This window comes from Balaenoptera musculus, chromosome 6 (assembly GCF_009873245.2).
Source record: "Balaenoptera musculus isolate JJ_BM4_2016_0621 chromosome 6, mBalMus1.pri.v3, whole genome shotgun sequence".
Classification (NCBI taxonomy): domain Eukaryota; kingdom Metazoa; phylum Chordata; class Mammalia; order Artiodactyla; family Balaenopteridae; genus Balaenoptera; species Balaenoptera musculus.
Genome location: NC_045790.1, coordinates 21,246,252 through 21,264,961, shown reverse-complemented (window position 1 = coordinate 21,264,961; position 18,710 = coordinate 21,246,252). Strand labels below are relative to the sequence as shown.

At 43.7% G+C, this 18,710-nt stretch overlaps 1 protein-coding gene across 2 annotated transcripts; it reads left to right on the top strand.

Annotated features, from left to right (window-relative positions):
* Positions 1-4,260: 4,260 nt before the first annotated feature.
* NFIL3 (nuclear factor, interleukin 3 regulated) lies at positions 4,261-18,017 on the top strand. 2 transcript variants are annotated; one of them, XM_036855886.1, is made up of 2 exons: positions 4,261-4,503; positions 16,149-18,017. In XM_036855886.1, exon 2 carries the CDS (start codon positions 16,328-16,330, stop codon positions 17,714-17,716), a length of 1,389 nt encoding a protein of 462 aa, XP_036711781.1. In that variant the 5' UTR covers positions 4,261-4,503; positions 16,149-16,327; the 3' UTR covers positions 17,717-18,017. The 2 variants fall into 2 exon arrangements, with proteins under 2 accessions (XP_036711781.1, XP_036711780.1); XM_036855885.1 differs by lacking the exon at positions 4,261-4,503 and adding an exon at positions 6,058-6,149.
* Positions 18,018-18,710: the final 693 nt, after the last annotated feature.

Here is an 18,710-nt window from a genome sequence, read left to right as displayed (position 1 = left end):
GAAATGCAAATCAAAAATACAATGAGGTATTACCTCACACTGGTCAGAACGGCCATCATCAAAAAAATCTATAAACAATAAACGCTGGAGAGGGTGTGGAGAAAAGGGGACCCTCTTGCACTGTTGGTGGGAAAGTAAATTGATACAGCCACTATGGAGAACAGTATGGAGGTTCCTCAAAAAACTAAAAATAAAACTACCATACGACCCAGCAATCCCACTACTGGGCATATACCCTGAGAAAACCATAATTCAAAAAGAGTCATGTACCAAAATGTTCATTGCAGTACTGTTTACAATAGTCAGGACATGGAAGCAACCTATGTGTCCATCAACAGATGAATGGATAAAGAAGATATGGCACATATATACAATGGAATATTACTCAGCCATAAAAAGAAACAAAATTGAGTTACGTGTAGTGAGGTGGATGGACCTAGAGACTGTCATACAGAGTGAAGTAAGTCAGAAAGAGAAAAACAAATACTGTATGCTAACACATATATATGGAATCTAAAAAAAAATGCTTCTGAAGAACCTAGGGGCAGGATAGGAATAAAGACACAGATGTAGAGAATGGACTGGAGGACACGCGGAGGGGGAAGGGTAAGCTGGGACTAAGTGAGAGAGTAGCACTGACATATATACACTGCCAAATGTAAAATAGATAGCTAGTGGGAAGCAGCCACATAGCACAGGGACATCAGCTCGGTGCTCTGTGACCACCTAGAGGGGTGGGATAGGGAGGATGGGAGGGAGACACAAGAGGGAGGAGATATGGGGATATATGTATATGTATAGCTGATTCACTTTGTTATAAAGCAGAAACTAACACACCATTTTTAAGCAATTATATTCCAATAGAGATGTAAAAATAAATAAATAAATAAATAAATAAATAAATAAATAAATATAACCTATGGGTTACTAGAAATTTTTTCACCTTCTGTCCGTGAAATTTAATAAAAGGACAGAAGAGCCTCGAAAACCACAGTGCAGTGGAAAGACAAGGGTCATAGACACAGGGGCCCTGATGCTGCCCCTGGGGCCCCAGTGGTCACCAAAGGACTTTCAGTTGTGGAAAGTTTTCTGCAAAGAAATCCAGAAGCCACTATCTAGAACCCATGAGGTGGAGCTGTTCAATCTGGATCACTAGGTAGGGAGCCTGCCTTTCAGCCTCCAATGCCTCTCTTCCCCGGGGCATTGCTGCAGAACTCCTCCATCAGAGGGCAGACTGAGGGCAGACTCCATCTCCCTCAGATGGGGCATTTTCTCTCTCTCTGCCACAGTTCACATTTAGCGAATCTGAATTCTCATTAGATATCCCAGTTTGCAGCTACCCCTGCCTGAAGAGGCCCAGGGTAAAAACTTCTGGATAAATATGTCCTCTTAGGTATTTTCTCCCTTGAAACATCTGCAGTCGTAAGGTGCTTCCCATCTCAAGAAGGAGAGGCCACATTCTTAGTCATTCCTCTCTCAAGTTATTGGTGTTATATTTACTTAATCAGAAAGCGTGTTGGTAGTGTAGTCAGGTAAGGCTTAATGTGGTTGATTGTCTTCTGCCAGAAGTTCCCATCACAGTCCTGACCTTCTCTTCCCTCATCCCTCCCCCACAGCACTGAGAGGAGCTGAGGGTAAGGAAGTTTTGACTTCATAACTTCAACCAGACCCCTCTTCCTCCTCCTCCCAGGGACGTGTAGCAACCCTGCTCTACACTCAGGCCCATGCTGATGTCTTACTGGAAGCCTCCCCAACCTGAGTAATTTGTTTCCTGTGTTTCAGGCTTTATGCTCCATTTACTCATATTAATCTGCAAGTGCTTGCCTAGTCTGTGAATGTTCTAGGATATAACATTGGACACATCACCTCTTGAGTCATGCAGACAGATCCACCGTCGTTTTGTTTGGTGGTTTCCTAATCACCAGGAGGAGCTAAAGAGTTATTTTCTAAGTTGGTATCACAGATGTCTTTTACACCTCACCTGATTTCCAAGTTAGATGGCAGTTTAAAATGATGCACAAATATGATAGAGGCACAATCTAGAATACCCTCAAGTAATTAGAGGAGCATCAGGTTTCAAAATTCAGCATAAAGAACCAGTTTCCAGGTTCAGAGAGTTCCTCCACTATCACCAACTGGGGTGACTCCAAGCATGTTACCTACCTTTCTTGAATTTCTAAGTTGTTTTCTATAAAGCCATTTACTACTCATTCTACAACAGCTCTGGAATTCTATGAAATTATTTAAAAAGCAGAACAATGTGGAGAATATCTTTCGGGGGGGTATGCTCTGGGTGGCTCTGGATTTCTAGGAACTAGCTGCATTTCTAACCCTGAAAAGGTAACTGACATGCATATGGTTTTAATTTCATCTAAGAGAGATTTTCAAAGCTATAATGGGCATTGTGAGGATTTGGAAAAAAGGAAATGTATTAGTGAAAGTGAGAGAAGTGTAAAATATAAACCAAAATCAGGATTCATTTTCATCAAGGGAGTCAACTCTTTGGAATAAATGTCTAATAGAGGTGACTGACTCAAAAGCCATACAGAGATGTGCTTCTTGAATTGGCAAGCATCTGGAAAGGTGGATTTGGGAAAGACGCTAAAACTCATATTGCATGTCTACGTTTTCAGAGCCCTGTTGATAAATCTACACTTTATCAGATGAATTGTGAACATGGGTGTGTTCTGAACCACAACATTGTCCTTGGAGAACAGTTTGAAATGTGAAGCCTTCCAGAAACCTGATACGTGATAAGCATGTTTAAGCATCAGTCTTTGGGTACTTATAATTCTGTAATATGAGAATGGGGAAGATAGAAGAGACAAATTAGCAAGCATATTTTCTATTGATGATGTACTTCGGTGATGGTAACTGGGGGAGGGGAGTGTTCACTCTACTTTGGTGTTTAGTTCAAATTTTTCTTTTTTAAAAAAGTGTATTTTTATCATAGGAAAAAGAAGTGGAAAGTCATGGAAGGCATTCAGCCCAGCTCCCGCCTAGTCCAAGCAGAGCAGGAGGTCCTTCTGCACCTGCCACATTCTCTGTTTGGGCAAGTCTGTGCGTCACTGTCAGGAATATGGCTCCTTTAGCAAAGGCAGGCACTGCCGCTTTAGCTGTAAATGCGCCATGTGTGTGCCACGTGCCTTTACAGTCTTTAGCTCTATGATTTAACTCGCCGCGAGGTGCCCTTTCTCCCATTTCTTTAGGTCTCTTACGTAGCCCGGGAATTTGGGGGAGAAGACAACCACATCCAGTTAGAGGGAGAAATGACAGACTTGCTCCTAGCTTCGAGATTAAGAAAAGAGATCCTGAGCGGCCGTCTCAAACCCCAGCAGCAAATGCCAGCGGGCGTACCAGCTGGGCGAACCCCGCGGACCCGCACCCCGGGCAGCCACTCTCGGCGTGGCCGAGGAACGAGGTGGGTGGGTGCCGATGGACCTCAGCCAGCTTGGTTTGCCAGTCGTCTTACGCAACAACTTTGCAGCCATCATCTTCGTCCTAATAGTGGAGGGGGCGGTGTTCGTGCGTTGCGCTTTCTCCCCTCCATCCGCCCCCTCTCTCCGGGCAGTCGCGCTCTCAGGGGAGACGCGCCGGGCTTTGTAATCTCTGCCTACGCAGCACCGCGGGGCTCGGAACGGCCGCCCGGCCCTCTCCCCTCTGCTGCTCGCCCCGGCTTCTGGCCGTTCGCCAGCGCCCCCGCCTCCCCTCTCGCCTACCCCAAGGAGGAGGGGTCCTCCCGGAGTGTGAGGGGAGGGGGAAGGCGGAGGTCCCTGCCACGCCCGGGCCGCGGCAGCCTGCGGCCCTCGGCTCGGCACTCGGTCGGCAACAGGTAGCTTGGCCGGCTGCGCGCTCGGGGAGACGAAACGCGCGCCTCTGCGAGTGAGCGAGGGTCGCTGGGCTCAGAGAGGCACCTCGGTGACCGAGAGGGCGAAGGAGGCGGTGAGGGGAGCGGGACAGTGAGGCGGGGGTCTCGGGCCCCTCCCCATGCTCGCTCCGGTCGAGACGGCCGCTCCGGCCGTTGCGCAACCCTGGAGCGGGGCGCAGGGCGCCGGGCGCTGGGCGTCCTGGCGCTCGGGCGGCGGCGGTGGCAACGGCCGGGAAAGGACGCGGGCTGCCGGTGGCGCTGCTGGGAGGGGGAGTGGGTGAGGGCGGGACGAGGGCGGGGCCTCGGAGAGCCTGCCTCCGCTGGCCGCGGCCATTGGCGGCGGGCTGGGGGCGGGTGCGGGCTCGGCGATTGGGGCCGGAGCCGCCCGTCACGGCGGGCTGGCGGTCGGCGACGTAGCGCCGCGCTCGGAACTGACCTACTAACACACATCTCCCGGCGCGGCCACGGCGCCCGCGGACCCGGCGCGCCGCCCGCCTCCCGCGCCGCGCCCTCGCCTCCGCCTGCCGCCCCGGAGGCCCGGCCGGACCCTGATCCCCGAACGCCGCCGGCTTCGCTCACGGCCCCCGTTCTTTCTCCCCGCCACCCCAGCTCGCCGCCCTGAGAGCAGGAACACGGTAAGCGCTCCGCCCACCGCCGGCCCGGGCCCGGCGCCCCGCTCCCCGCCCGCTCCCGGGGCGCGCGGCCGGCTGGCGCGGGGCGCGGGCCAGGCTGTGCGCGGGGTTCGGCTGTGCGCGGGGCTGGCTGGCGGCTGCGAGTGTGCGCGGGGCATTCATTACATAAACTTTTGCTGCCTTGTCAGGAGGGGACTCGCCACCTTAAGGTGGCTGCTTTGATTGCAGCGCCCTCGCTCCGGCACGTAGTCCGGGCTGGCTTGCGCTCCCCCCTCTGCTGTTGCATAATGTCTCCTGATTTCAGGAAAATTGATGTTTTGATAGAGAAGAGCGCCGGGGAGGCTGAGCCGAGGCTGAGCCTTCTCGTGGGGAAGGGCAGCGCTCTTTCCTTTCTCGTCCCTTCTGCGGGGCTGGCGGCGCGGAGAGGAGGGGAGCTGAGTAATGGGGAAGAGTCTTGATTTTCTCGTTGAGAAAGAGCGTCGGTAGCGTGAATGGTGACGGCATTCGGAGGATGCCTGCGCTGCGTTTGTTTGTGTCCGGGGCTGAGTCTGCACAGACGTTTTCCACCCTGTTTGTCGTCAGCGTGTTTTACCAGCGCTCGGGGAGGTTGTGGGATTTGTACTTGCATACATTGCATAATCTGCCCACAGTGAAATATTGGCAAGGATTACGGGCTGATGTGGGAATGTGCGTGTACGTGTGCAGTGATTTGGTAATTTTAGCGCCGCGTTGGATATTGGATCGTTACTTACCTGTATACTACGTCCCAAATAAAAAAGATGTATTTTTAAACACTCCTACAAAACATAAAAGGAAGAATTCCTCGGTTTGTATTCTGATCTTGGATACTACCCGAGCTCGTCCCTTAGGTGTTCTGAGCTATTATCTTTAAACCTGGGACGAACCATTGTGACGTTCACCTCCCCACCTTCCTAATTTTAATGCATCCCATTCGATCAGCCCTTTTTCTCACCTTATTGTCATTGCTTTTTCAGACACAAGACAGATCACATAATAGTTTCCTGGAAATGTTGTATTATGTAACGGACGAATTTGCTGGCAGTGAGCACAGGAAGAGGGAGCTAATTACGTGATTTTATAATCTTGCTACAAAGAAAGTAGGACGATCTCAGCCTTTAAAATGTCACTGTAACAGTTTTTTTTTTTTAAAGGATATTTTAAACAGGAAAGTAGACAACTGGGTAAGCATTGAGTTTGCTCATGCAGCCGAATGTGTGTCTTTTGCCCCAAATGAAATGTGCGTTCTTCTAAATTTAGCCCTATCACATTTTAACAATTGTGGCCTCACAGCGCTATTTCTGGCGTTTTCTCCAGGGCTGTGTGCAAATACAAGTTCAAGGCCATTTGCTGTAGTTTTAACTCCACGCCTTCGGAGACCTTTGATAAGATTGTATTTTTAGGAAGGCATTTCGCAGAGCCCGGTGACTTGCTGGATGCCGACTCCCATTTATCTTTTTAAAGGACACTTTAGGAAAGTGCTGTTCCCTGAGAACAGCAGGGGATGGCCGAGTGTCATCTTCTGGTCTTGGCTTTTGTAAATAACAGCAGTGAATGGGGTCACAGTATTTGTTTCACATCGTATTTTTATTTTCTCCAGACCAGATATGATTTATGGGAAGCAGATATAGGTTAGTAGATTGTATTTTTTTGGTGGCTATCCTAGTTTTATTCGTGTGAGGATTATATGAATATATAATGTACCCAGATTTTAAATTTCTCCCTGGACTCTTACGTAGTGTGTATGTGAGTATACGTATATGATGGTGTGTGTATGTCAGATTTGTTTTCCCCTAATGTAATATTAAAATAACTAAAAATCAGGGTTGTGGACGGTTTTTCGGTGGGAGGGGGGCAGAGGAGGGGACGTAGTACAGAGATTCACCTCTGGAACAAATTTATCACCCCAAGTAATTGAAGTCGCTTTCCAAGAAGCTAATATTGCTCCAGGCCCTGAATGTCAGACCCCGACCTACTTTGGAGCGCAGGCCGGGAGCCCCGGGCCTGCAGGGGGCCGCGTAGCGCCACCTTCCGATCGCGACCTCAGGGGTGCTCCCTTGCCACCCGGCCCGCCCCTGCCTCCTGCGGGCCCTTGGGGTCTGGGGGCGATGTGGGGGTGGCGGGCGCGGACCTCGGTTAGCAGCAGGGAGCGCCCTTGGGCGGCGCTTGGACGGGGGCTGCAAGGCGGCCTGTGCTGCTCCTCCTCGCCCCCTCCTCACATTCCTTTGTTCTGGCGCGGGGGTCCTGGCGGCGCCAAGGCCCCGCTGCGCCGCCCACCCGGCGGGGGCGGGTCCTGGGGAGGCGCGGGGTGGGGGGGCGCGGAGGGACCGCCGGGGACCCGAGAGTGCGATGCGCTCTGGGTTCGTTTGGGCAGGAGGAGGGAGGGGGAGGACGGGAGGGCAGCCGGAGCAGCGGGAGGGGAGCCAGGAGAGCGGGAGGGACAGGAGGGACCCAGGGCGAGGCCGCTCCGCAGCTCCAGGGGCCTGCCTTATTGCTTTTTGCGCGCTGAGCTTCTGAGCACCGCAGGAACCTTTGTTCGGGGAGGCTTCATTGTATGTCGTAGCCGAGGACTTCTGATTCTCGTGAAGTGAAAAAGACCTAAGAAAACCTCCAGATGTCAACAGACCACAAAAATTGGGGGGAGGGGTGGTCCAGTATTGGTGGTGGTGACGAGGAGAACCCCATCTTGACTGTAGCCAGTCGAGTAGATGTATTTTGTTTTTTTTTTTTTTGGAACCTTTATGTGGTCAAAGGCTAGAGTAGAGAGAACTCAAATCCCCCGAGTTCAAAATTTTAAAAAATCAAAACACTTGTGTGGATGCCGCTGTCCTGCTATATAAGACTACAGTACTTTCATCCTGGCAATAAGTCTTCTGAGGCTGTGCTCATGCAATAAATCGCAGTGAATTCAGGGCAGCGTCACAGATGTTCTCTGAAAGCGCATCAGCGCAGAGCTTGTTGAAAAGTTGGCTTCTGTGGGATCAAATCCTACATCCGATCCCTAATGGTTTCTCTCTTAAGTTTCAGGCCAGTCAGTAGTTAGGAAACAGTGAAGTGCTAAATAAGAACACAGGCTGTGGGCTCAGAAGAGCTGGGTCCCAGGCCCCAGCCTGTGATCTTGGGCACTGCCCTGATTTCCATAGGCCTCCAGGGTAAACTGAGGGAATAAAACCTGTTTAGCTGGGCAGTTGTGGGGAGTTCAGTAAATGCTTCCTGTATAAGTGACCAGGAACTATATATATATATACACACACACACATATATATATACATATACATATTTTAATAAAGGTATTCACCTTCATTTTTCACTGCGTAAGTCTCTGTGCAATAAGGAATAAAGTTTGAACTAAGCCTATAGTTAATGATTCTTCTTGGGACTTCCGTGATAGTCCAGTGGTTAAGACTTCACCTTCCAATGCAGGGGGTGCAGGTTCCATCCCTGGCCAGGGAGCTAAGATCCCACATGCCTCGGGGCCAAAAAACCAAAACACAAAACAGAAGCAACATTGTAACAAATTCAATAAAGACTTTAAAAATGGTCCACATCAAAAAAATGTTTAAAAAAAAAGATTCTTCTTGAAATACTGTACTTTTTTGTTCTAATAATGATTAATTTTTTTCTCAAAACTATTTGCCATTACGTTTGATGGTAATTTTAGTTTGAAGGGAATTCCTGACAGGATTGCAGAACCTCAGACTACCCAAGTCATTCATTGGGTTAATGTTTGGGGGAACTGTTTAAAGGAACAGGGAGAGGTGAGTTGATGGTAGCAGGAATGGTGTAAAAAGTGCCAAACAGCTGCCTTTTTTCAGTTCCCTTTACCTCTCTGTGATGGTTTTCCTGGTCCTGGATAATCTCTGCATCTAAAAATCTAGTCTGAGATCAGAGGCTGGTTAGACCTCACAGATGAGCTATGTTGGGAGGGAGTGTGTGCAGCCTGTATGGTTAAAACGGTAGGACATGCCCCAACTGCTGATGGTTGGCCCTTTTGACTAACACAGAAGTAAATTTCGTTTGGTTTACCCTTACACTTGCAACATAGGGCAGTGCTTCACTAAGAATTACGAGAGGCAAAAATTAGGCCTAGAACTAATCATCATCATTGTTTCCTTGATGCTGCTCATTCTTCAGAAATGAGATGAAGAGCTAATATTTGCTAAACATGTACCCTGCCCGTGCCAGGCACTGTGTTGACTGTTCTATTATCGTCCCCATTTTAGACATGAGGAAGTGGAGGCCAAGAGAAATTGATTAGCAGCCCAGGCCAGGAGCCTGAAAAGGGGATTGGGGGGGGTGGGGTGACCCTCTGTCTCTGTCCCTTCCCTGAGTGTGAGTGCAAGCTCACTGGAGTTTTTGAAACAATTTCCTTTTCTGTGTTAAAGACTTATCTTTGCGAAGTGCAATTATAACATCACTATGATGCAACAAGCTGAAAATTAAAACCCTTTGTTCAGGCCCTTTCCCATGTTGAGCAATGTGCCTGACTCACCAGCTGAGTGGATATTTCTAGTTGACCTTGCTTTGGTCCATAGAGTCCGTTCTGAGACGTGAATGTGATTGCAGCATGGAATGGAAAAGGTGCAGTCATATTGCCGAGGCTTTATTTTTACCCTAGTAAAATCACACATACTTCATTATTTCCATTGTAATCCAGATGGCATTGATGCTGTTCAAAGTTGTTTATTTTTAATTTGTATTAAGGAATGAGAGCACACTTGGGATTCAGTTCAAAATATGACAGAAACAATGTAATTGAAGTTTCCTTTAATATTCATTTCTTGTTTTTGTAAGGTATGCCTGTATTTCACAGGGTTAACACATTGTTTGATATCCTGTTATTTTTCTAAATTATATTTGAGTTGATTTTTATCCAGATTGGACTTGTATAAGAATGTCGAAAGACATTGACCTTTGATCACAGACATTACATAAGAGTTTTCCAGTTTCAAAATGAGCTTGTATTGCCACCCCCCCCCCCAATTATCTCTCAAATTTCATTACAAATACCTTTGTTGTAGTTAAAAAATTACTGTTTCTCATATGGTTTTAATTAGAGTATGCTAGCTTGTTTTTATGGTAAGAAAGTTTAGTAGGGATTTACTAGATGCCTTTCATAATAATCTGTGCTTTGAGGACTCATTTTCATTGGAAGCAGAATGATGTTTATAAGCCTTTTAGTTATCAGAACATGGTGTCTTTTATTAATTAACTTTCTAGGGATCTAAAGCTGGAGTTAAGTAGCCTTCAAATAAACACTAAAAATAAACATTTAAAATAATTTATTCTATTCATGAGGCACATAATAAATGACATTTGTAATCGTCTGCTCACTGGGAAGGAAAGTGAACAAGAAATTAAAAAGTCAAGCTGAGGAAAATTGGAATGATTCTTCAGTATAATTAGGGACATTCAAAACCTTGCCCTACCATACCATTTCCTCAACCAACTCTGCATGCACCCCATTTTTCCCATCATTATCCCATGTTGCATGTAGTCTGGTATTACTTACCTGTTGCAGAATTTCCTATAACTGGGTAACTTCATAATTACCCATGTCCCTTAAGATTTCAAATTAGTTGCTAGACTGATAAATTATCTTTTTGAAACTTTCAAGAAAACAAATGGTCCCCATTTTGAAGTGAATGCAGAATTTTTCGTAAGGCATTAGTATTTCATCACCCCCATCCTCCCAGTTCCCCTCCCTCAAGCCTTGAAGTTGTTTGGATGTGTTAGCATCTATGCATTTGCCCTGAGCAGTCTTCAGAATATTTTCATTGAGAGTTAGATTACAAACAGTAGCCTCTTTTTATAAAAGAACGTCAGGTCGGGGCTTCCCTGGTGGCGCAGTGGTTGAGAATCTGCCTGCCAGTGCAGGGGACACGGGCTCGAGCCCTGGTCTGGGAGGATCCCACATACCGCGGAGCAACTAGGCCCGTGAGCCACAACTACTGAGCCTACGCGTCTGGAGCCTGTGCTCCGCAACAAGAGAGGCCACGACAGTGAGAGGCCCGCGTGCCGCGATGAAGAGTGGCCCCCGCTTGCCGCAACTAGAGAAAGCCTTCGCACAGAAACGAAGACCCAACACAGCCAAAAATAAGAATAAATAAATAAATAAATACATAAATACATAAATACATAAATAAAATAATAATAATTTAAAAAGTCAGGTCATACTATTTCATATTTCAATCCCTTAAATTATATCAATGCTATAATAAAATGCAGTGTTGTCATCATATTTATTAAGTTTAAATCTAATTTTCAAGTAGTCCTTTGTTGAGGATGAAAGGGCAAGAAACTTGAAATATTTTCATTTATCATAAACTTGCTCTGGTTTTGACACATTCATTTGCAGAGTACCCAAATAGAAAAAGTAGGCCAGTTTGTTGCTATGATAGGATAGATTTTGGCAAAGTGTGAAAGTCTGTTTATGTGTGTGTTCATAGCTTGATCAACTATACATTTCTCTCTGACTTCAGAGTCTGTGTTACTAGATACAGAATTGTATTATTAATGGGAGGCACTTCACTGGCACTTAAAGAGGTTTAACATAGTTTTCTTAATTTAAAAAGCATTTTATTTTTCAGCCTGATTAGAAAATCCTCATGCAACTTCAATGTTTCCTTAGTTTTTTCATCCCCCACTCCCCCCTAGATTTTATTTTCATACATGAAAAGAAGTAAAGCATTTCATTGAAACAATCATGTCATGGATTTTACCCACAGGAAGAAAATGTAGGTTAGCATTTGCTAGTATTACTAGTTTAAAGAGCTGTGAATTGATTCATTAACTTTATTTTTTCACTAAAATGGCACTTATCTCAAAAATGAGCAACTGCCTCTTAGTAGAGAGATGGTTTGTAGTTTAACATAAAAGAATTTTTTTCTTTAATGGTATCTATACTATACCTCTGAGGGTGTAAACAGTACCTTCAGAGAGTAGAGGGAAAATGAGGTAGTTCTATGAAAATATTTCCAAATCATTGGGCACATCAAATAGTATTTCATCTTGTATTGACAGAATGTTAAAATCAAAGTATAAAATAGAAGCAATTTGCAATCTCTTTAAAGAGATAATAACGAATTTTTCTCATAGATTTTAGCGTCTAAGCTATTAGTAAGATTTTAGATGCTTGAAACAAAATGTTTCTCCTCTTCTTGTTTTGTAACAAGTTTGAATTGTCCACCAAGATTTCTCTGAGAGATGTGTTGGCAGCCAGGGAAGATACAGGTCTGTCATTGTAAACATAAGTCATAAGGTCCCTCCTCAAAAAGAAATTTGGGCTAGAATTTGTGTTGTAAAGCTTTATTCTTTTAGAGAATTTTCTAAACCAAATTTAGCTTAATTAAAAACAATATTTAGGTCATCTGACTTAAATAGACTTTAAAATCTGGGTTTATGAAACATAACTCCTGCCTGTAGAAATAGTGTGATGTACTACGAAAAAGCATTAATTAGCAATGGTACATCCGAGTTAGGTGTGGGAAAATATGTCATTAGAATGTGATGACTCCTCCTCTTAAAATTTCTCCTTTTATTTGTGTTTTTGAGAAGCACCCATATTATCTAATGCGTGTAATGAAGCTGATCGTGCTGAACACACCAGCATCATAGATTTGTCATTTAGTGTCAGTTACTCACCAGAAAGGAAACTAGTGGTGACTGATGTAACACAGCGTTAGTGGTGATCTGAAAACATGAGGCAGAGGTGAAATGACTGTTAAATTAATCATAAGGGAGAACACTGGAATCTGAAATAAAGTCATTAGTTAGTTGAGCATAAAAACTGATGTCTTTAGAAGGCATTGTAAACCACCTGTCCATTCACTTTAATTTAAATTTATTGTTGAAGGGCGCAAATAGATTCTTTGCCCTCAACATCTCTGCCCTCTAGTGCCGCATGGTCTTGGGAAAGTCACTCAGTCTCTCTGTGTTTTAACTGCCCTCTCCCACCATGTTGAAAATGGATACATTTTGGTTGTGTACCAAAAAATCACAGATGACAATGCTAATAGCTATAATTTTTTCCCTTCTAATTATTTTAGCATGTAGATTTGCCCGGAGATTAAAATTTTAGCAGAGATATGAAAATTTAGAATGTTTTCTCAATTCATTAAATACTTGCAAGCTGTACAACAACTCTGTGGAAGCCGGAAAAAAGTTCCAGATGGTACCTTTGTTGTCTTAAAGAAGTTCTGGCAGCATCTAATAGTGCTTTACTGCCCCCAAAGTTCACTTAGTAAATGGGGATATATTACCCAGAAATGAGAGTAACACAGAAAGGAACTGTATGTAAATGAGATGCATTGCAGGGATACACACCAGAACAACCCTCTGGGAGTACAGGAATGGGTGCTGTTAGAGGAATTGGATTGGGGTCAGGGCTGTCCTGGAATCTTAGCTGTGCCGCTTAACTAGCTGTGTGACACTGGGCAAGTTGCTTAACTTCTCTGAGCCTTAGTTTTCTCATCTGAAAGTGGTTATTATGAGGGCAGTGAAATAATGACAGGCCAGGCTCACAGTGCCTGTTGCATAGTCAGTGTTGAGTAAATGGCACCTGTTATAATTGTTTTTATTATCACCATACAAAGAAAAAAGCAGTGCGGCTAGAAACAATGTGATATGTGCACCAACCCCCCATGTTGGCGGTGCTCCTAGCACACCCCTGGATGAGCGCTGTATTCACAAGCCTGTCTCCCACCAAAGACTAAGGGGTCCCTTGACTCTTGGGAGTTTGATTCTTCCTTCCCTCTTTATGTGCCCCCACTCTTGCTCAGTGCCAGGTATATAGTATGTGCTCCATATGTGTTGAATAAATCAAGTAATGAATAAGAGAAGCTCTCTGTTACTAAGTTAAATATCTTTTTTAGAATTTATGTAATATCAGATTTAAAAGAATGTATCAACAAAGTGTTTTTGGCACAAAGCTCTCTTACATAAGGTAAATGAGTGACTGTCAATCAGATGTTGAGCACCTAATAGGTTCAGTTTGTTGCTAGGATACAAATATATTAATTTGCACCCTGAACTAATTTGCAGTCTAGTTGGACATACAAAACAAACATGTAGGAAGATACACATTGTACAAAATCAGCACCTCTCTCTACAGTTTCTCGCACTGCTGATAAACTCTTTTCAACACTGCAAGGTTATTTGATAAATAATATTACAGAAAATATCCTAATGTCGTTATGGGGTGATTTGCTGGTGGAATCATAGAGGCAGTTAATATGTGCAGATGTAGGAAGAATCCAGATTCTAGTACAAATAGTGAAATTCAAATAGGAAGAAGATTAACTGAAAAGAAATGAGATTTTTCTGCAGGTTTTGAATGTACCAACAAAGTCGTAGAGATGACAAAGTGGACATACAGTACTTAGACACCCAGAAGAAATGGGTTAAGAGATTTTAGGACAAGTGGGATATTTTTGTTAAATGGAAGTAGTGTTATTTTCTCTATGCAGTGTGGCAAGGGCTGCCTGCCCGCCCTCACTCACACTGGGCTCAGTGCGATTCTTTGGACCAGGAGATTGAAAAGAGTCCCAACTCACTCAATGTAGGTTTGAAATGATGAAACGATATGAAATGATGAAAGAATGAAAAGTTTAGGAAGAGTAACTAACACAGAATGGTGGGGCATTTCAAAAGCATAACTGTAAAAACTCATAGGTGAGGTGAAATGTAAAAGGAATGTAATTTTTTTTTTCCAAGGAAGGGACAAATTAAAAAATGCATGGAAGAGAAAGAGTCTCAAGTGGAGAAAATACTCAGAATAATAGTGTGCAAGGAACTGCATAATGTTTTAAAAAACAGTAGTATCTGGGGATACAGTGGAGATTTAAAAACCATCTTGGAAAAGTTCAATGTAATTATCTTCCTGGAACTGGAATTTTTACTCTGCTTCAACATTCATTTGATTTCAGGGGGGAAGACTTAACTGAATTAGGGAATACAAATTCTTGACAGGAGGGAAGAATCCATTCAGTATATTGAGGGAAAAGGGGTTTTCATATCAGAACAAGAAACCTAACTTGAAATATAGGAAGCAGTGTTGTTTACTAAGTGATAACTAGGAAGCTCCCCTTTCTACACCATCACGGCCTGCTGTGGCAGACTCATTGCCTTCATTTCCCATTAAAGCTATATTTTCAAAAACAAACGGAAGCTCGGTATTTGTAATCACAAGTTTTGCTAAGTTGCAACTCACTGTTTCTATTGGCTCAATTTGATGGACAGAAACATGGCATTAAATCTTATTCTTGACGATCCTGAAATTATTACATCATTCCTTCTATTTCTTCTGGAAAAGACACAGGAAGCTGGCAGTCTTTTCCAGCTGATAAAATTAAACGTCATTAGTCATTATAAAACTATGCACAAGAAAGAAAGAGAGACATAAAACAAAAACATTAAATCTTTTTTAATAGGGCAGGAAGAGTGCCATATACAGATAGTGCCGAATGAACAGTTGTCTTACCATATCTCCTTTATGAAAGTATTACCTACTGGAAAATTAAGCAGAGAAGCCCTGTCCAGGAAGACAGATCCAAAATGACCACGAGAAGATTGTTATTGGAACTTAATATGGATTTATTATCTCCTGTCAGGCCAAGTTCAGATTATAAATATGTCATCAGTGGAAAAGGAAGCTAGTTGATGGTTCTATTTTTGAGTTCTTATATTTTGTTTGAAACTAATTAGTAAAATGGAAAGAAATTCTTTCCATAATTACATTCTCTTGGTTTAAAATAATTTTAAGTTTCAAGAAGGCAATGTACTTTAAAAAAAAAAATCCCTTTGAATAATAAGCGTTTATTTTAGTCTGAAGCTACTTTATCAATGAAATCTATTACGACAGAATTGTCAGGACCAAAAAAAGCACTGTGGATGCTTCAATCTTAAGTGAATGATAAATCAATTTGAAGGAACCAGAAAACAAAGAACATTTCTAACCTCATAGCACAAATGCGTCAAAAGAGATGGCTTTATTGAAAAGAGTCCTTTTCAGGTGTGCTGAGTCACTTGGCAGAATGACCGTGACATCAGCCATATAAGAGATTAAACAACTACAACTCAGTTGTTTGTGTGGCTTTTATTTTTATTTTTGTGGCGATAAAAATTTAGCTCCATTTATATTTGATTCCATGTAATTACAGAATTTGTTTACTGACATTAAAGGGGTTTACTTGGAAAAGTTCCTTTTCTGAGGTGAGCTTGTTTGCTTGGCAGTGATATAAGTGCTATCTAAAAGTATTCAGAAGCCCCACAAGATGCAAGTACTATTTAAAAACTTACCAACCAGAGGCGATCTGTCATTTCCTTCCTGTAATGTCCTATCCCCCCCACATGCCCCACCCCACCATTTTTTCTCCTGAAACACAGTCTTCCTCTGTTTTTCCCTGGGGCAGATGTGTTTTTTTCTCTCACTGTCCTGGACCACAGGTCTCACTGTGGACTTGTCCTTTACAACTTTGCCGTATAGGTATTTGGGTACTTATTTTCTTTGCAAGATTGTAAACTCTTTGAAGGGCAGAAATATCAACCCTCAATGCTTCGTGTACTTTCTTGTACATAATTGGTAATAAATATTTACCAAATGGATAACTGTTTTTCTTCATGTATTGCAGGTAACCTAGAAGACCCCTACTCCGTTCAGTGAGAGGAGCCCAAGAGCTTTATCCTGGACGGTAGAACAAAAAGAAGAAGAATATTGATGGATTTTAAACCGCAGTTTTTAAAGCATTTGAGAATACTGAGGAAATAACTTCTTCTCCTGCACCGCATATATAGGTTAAGGTTGTTTCTGATGCAGCTGAGAAAAATGCAGAGCATCAAGAAGGAGCAGGCATCTCTTGATGCTGGTAGCAGCGTGGACAAGATGATGGTGCTTAATTCTGCCTTATCCGAAGTCTCCGAAGACTTGACGACCGGGGAAGAGCTCCTTCTCAATGAAGGAAGTGTGGGGAAAAACAAATCTTCAGCATGTCGGAGGAAACGGGAATTCATTCCCGACGAGAAGAAGGATGCCATGTATTGGGAAAAGAGGCGGAAAAATAACGAAGCTGCCAAGAGGTCTCGGGAGAAGCGTCGACTGAATGACCTGGTTTTGGAGAACAAACTCATTGCACTGGGAGAAGAAAACGCCACTTTAAAAGCTGAACTGCTTTCCCTAAAATTAAAGTTTGGTTTAATTAGCTCGACAGCCTATGCCCAGGAGATTCAGAAGCTCAGTAACTCTACAGCTGTGTATTTTCAAGACTACCAGACTTCCAAATCCACCGTGAGCGCCTTTGTGGATGAGCACGAGCCCTCAATGGTGGCCAGCAGTTGCATTTCTGTCATCAAGCACTCTCCACAGAGCTCTCTGTCTGATGTTTCGGAAGTGTCTTCGCTAGAACATTCGCAGGAGGGCCCTGGGCAGAGTGGCTGCAGAAGCCCAGAAAGCAAGTTCCAGGTCATCAAGCAAGAGCCGATGGAACTGGAGAGCTATGCCAGGGAGCCCAGAGATGACCCGGGCGCCTACCGAGCGGCCGTGTATCAGAACTATATGGGGAGTTCTTTTCCTGGCTACTCACACTCTCCCCCTCTGCTGCAGGTCAACCGATCCTCCAGTAACTCTCCAAGGACATCAGAAACCGATGAAGGTGCAGTAGGAAAGTCATCCGATGGAGAAGACGAGCAGCAGGTTCCCAAGGGCCCAATCCACTCTCCCGTCGAACTTCAGCGTGTCCACGCCACAGTGGTTAAGGTTCCAGAAGTGAACTCCTCTGCCTTGCCACACAAGCTTCGGATTAAAGCCAAAGCCATGCAGGTAAAAGTGGAAGCCTTCGATCACGAATTTGATGGCACACAAAAACTTTCTTCGCCTGTTGACATGACGTCTAAGAGACATTTCGAACTTGAGAAGCATAATGCCCCCAATCTGGTACATTCTTCTCTCACTCCCTTTTCAGTGCAAGTGACTAACATTCAAGATTGGTCTCTCAAATCCGAACACTGGCATCAAAAAGAACTTAATGGCAAAACTCAGAATAGTTACAAAACTGGAGTGGTCGAAGTGAAAGACAATGGTTACAAAGTCTCTGACCCAGAGAATTTGTTTTTGAAGCAGGGGATAGCCAACTTGTCTGCAGAGGTGGTCTCACTTAAAAGACTTATAGCCACACACCAAATCTCTGCTTCGGACTCTGGGTAAAATTACTACTGAACAAGCTCTGGGCATTTAGAGATGTCATTTGCAATAGATAGTACATTTTGTATTAGGCTGAATTTTCACTGGACTTGTGATGTCATTTCACTGTAATGTTCACATGTTGACTGTTGGGTGTCTTTCTGTGCACAAATTATTATGAAGATTAGACTGTGTTATCACTCTGCCTTGTGTATAGTCAAATAGTCCATTGCAAAGGCTGTATATATTGAACATTATTTTTGTTGTTCTATTATAAAGTGTGTAAGTTACCAGTTTCAATAAAGGATTGGTGACAAACACAGAACTTCTGCTCCATTGCACTTAATTTTGTGGGAAAGAAAGAGCAATTTAAGTTACAAAAGTGGATACTGTATTAAGATATTCTGCATTTTACTTATTTGGGGGAATTTTCTCCCATCTATAAGGGAAAACCAAACCATAAGTTCAACACATAATATTTCTTTTTCTAGTTTGGCCCAGACTATGATAAGTTCGAAAACCTTCCAAAGAGGGAGAGTAGCGAAGAGGGGGTGGGGAATGCATTTTCTTGCATTTGAGACTAGTAATTTACTAAATTACTCCATGGCCATGGTACCTCCCCTATTAATTGCTAATGATAGCTATTGTGGTGAGTATGTTATATTTGGATGCCCTCTTCCTTAGTCATTTTGTCTTATAATTTCAAGGATCTAAGATGTAGCTTGGATGATGTTTAAGATGTTACTCCTTAAAAATAAAGAATGACATAAGCAATTCCAAACTCACTAGGAACCAAAGAAAAAGTCCAGTTATACTGTGACACTTCTGTTTCACGATGTCAACTGAGGAAATGCTACCGCCTCGCCCTCCCACTCACATGGTTCCCCAAAAGGGAAAGGGCAGCAGAAGCCTCAGAATGAATTACTCTTGAAGTGAGCAGATATTTCAATGTAACAAGTCTTTTAAAAAAGTTATTCTAACAGCTGTACCAGATTTCCCAGGAGAGAGAGAACTTTCT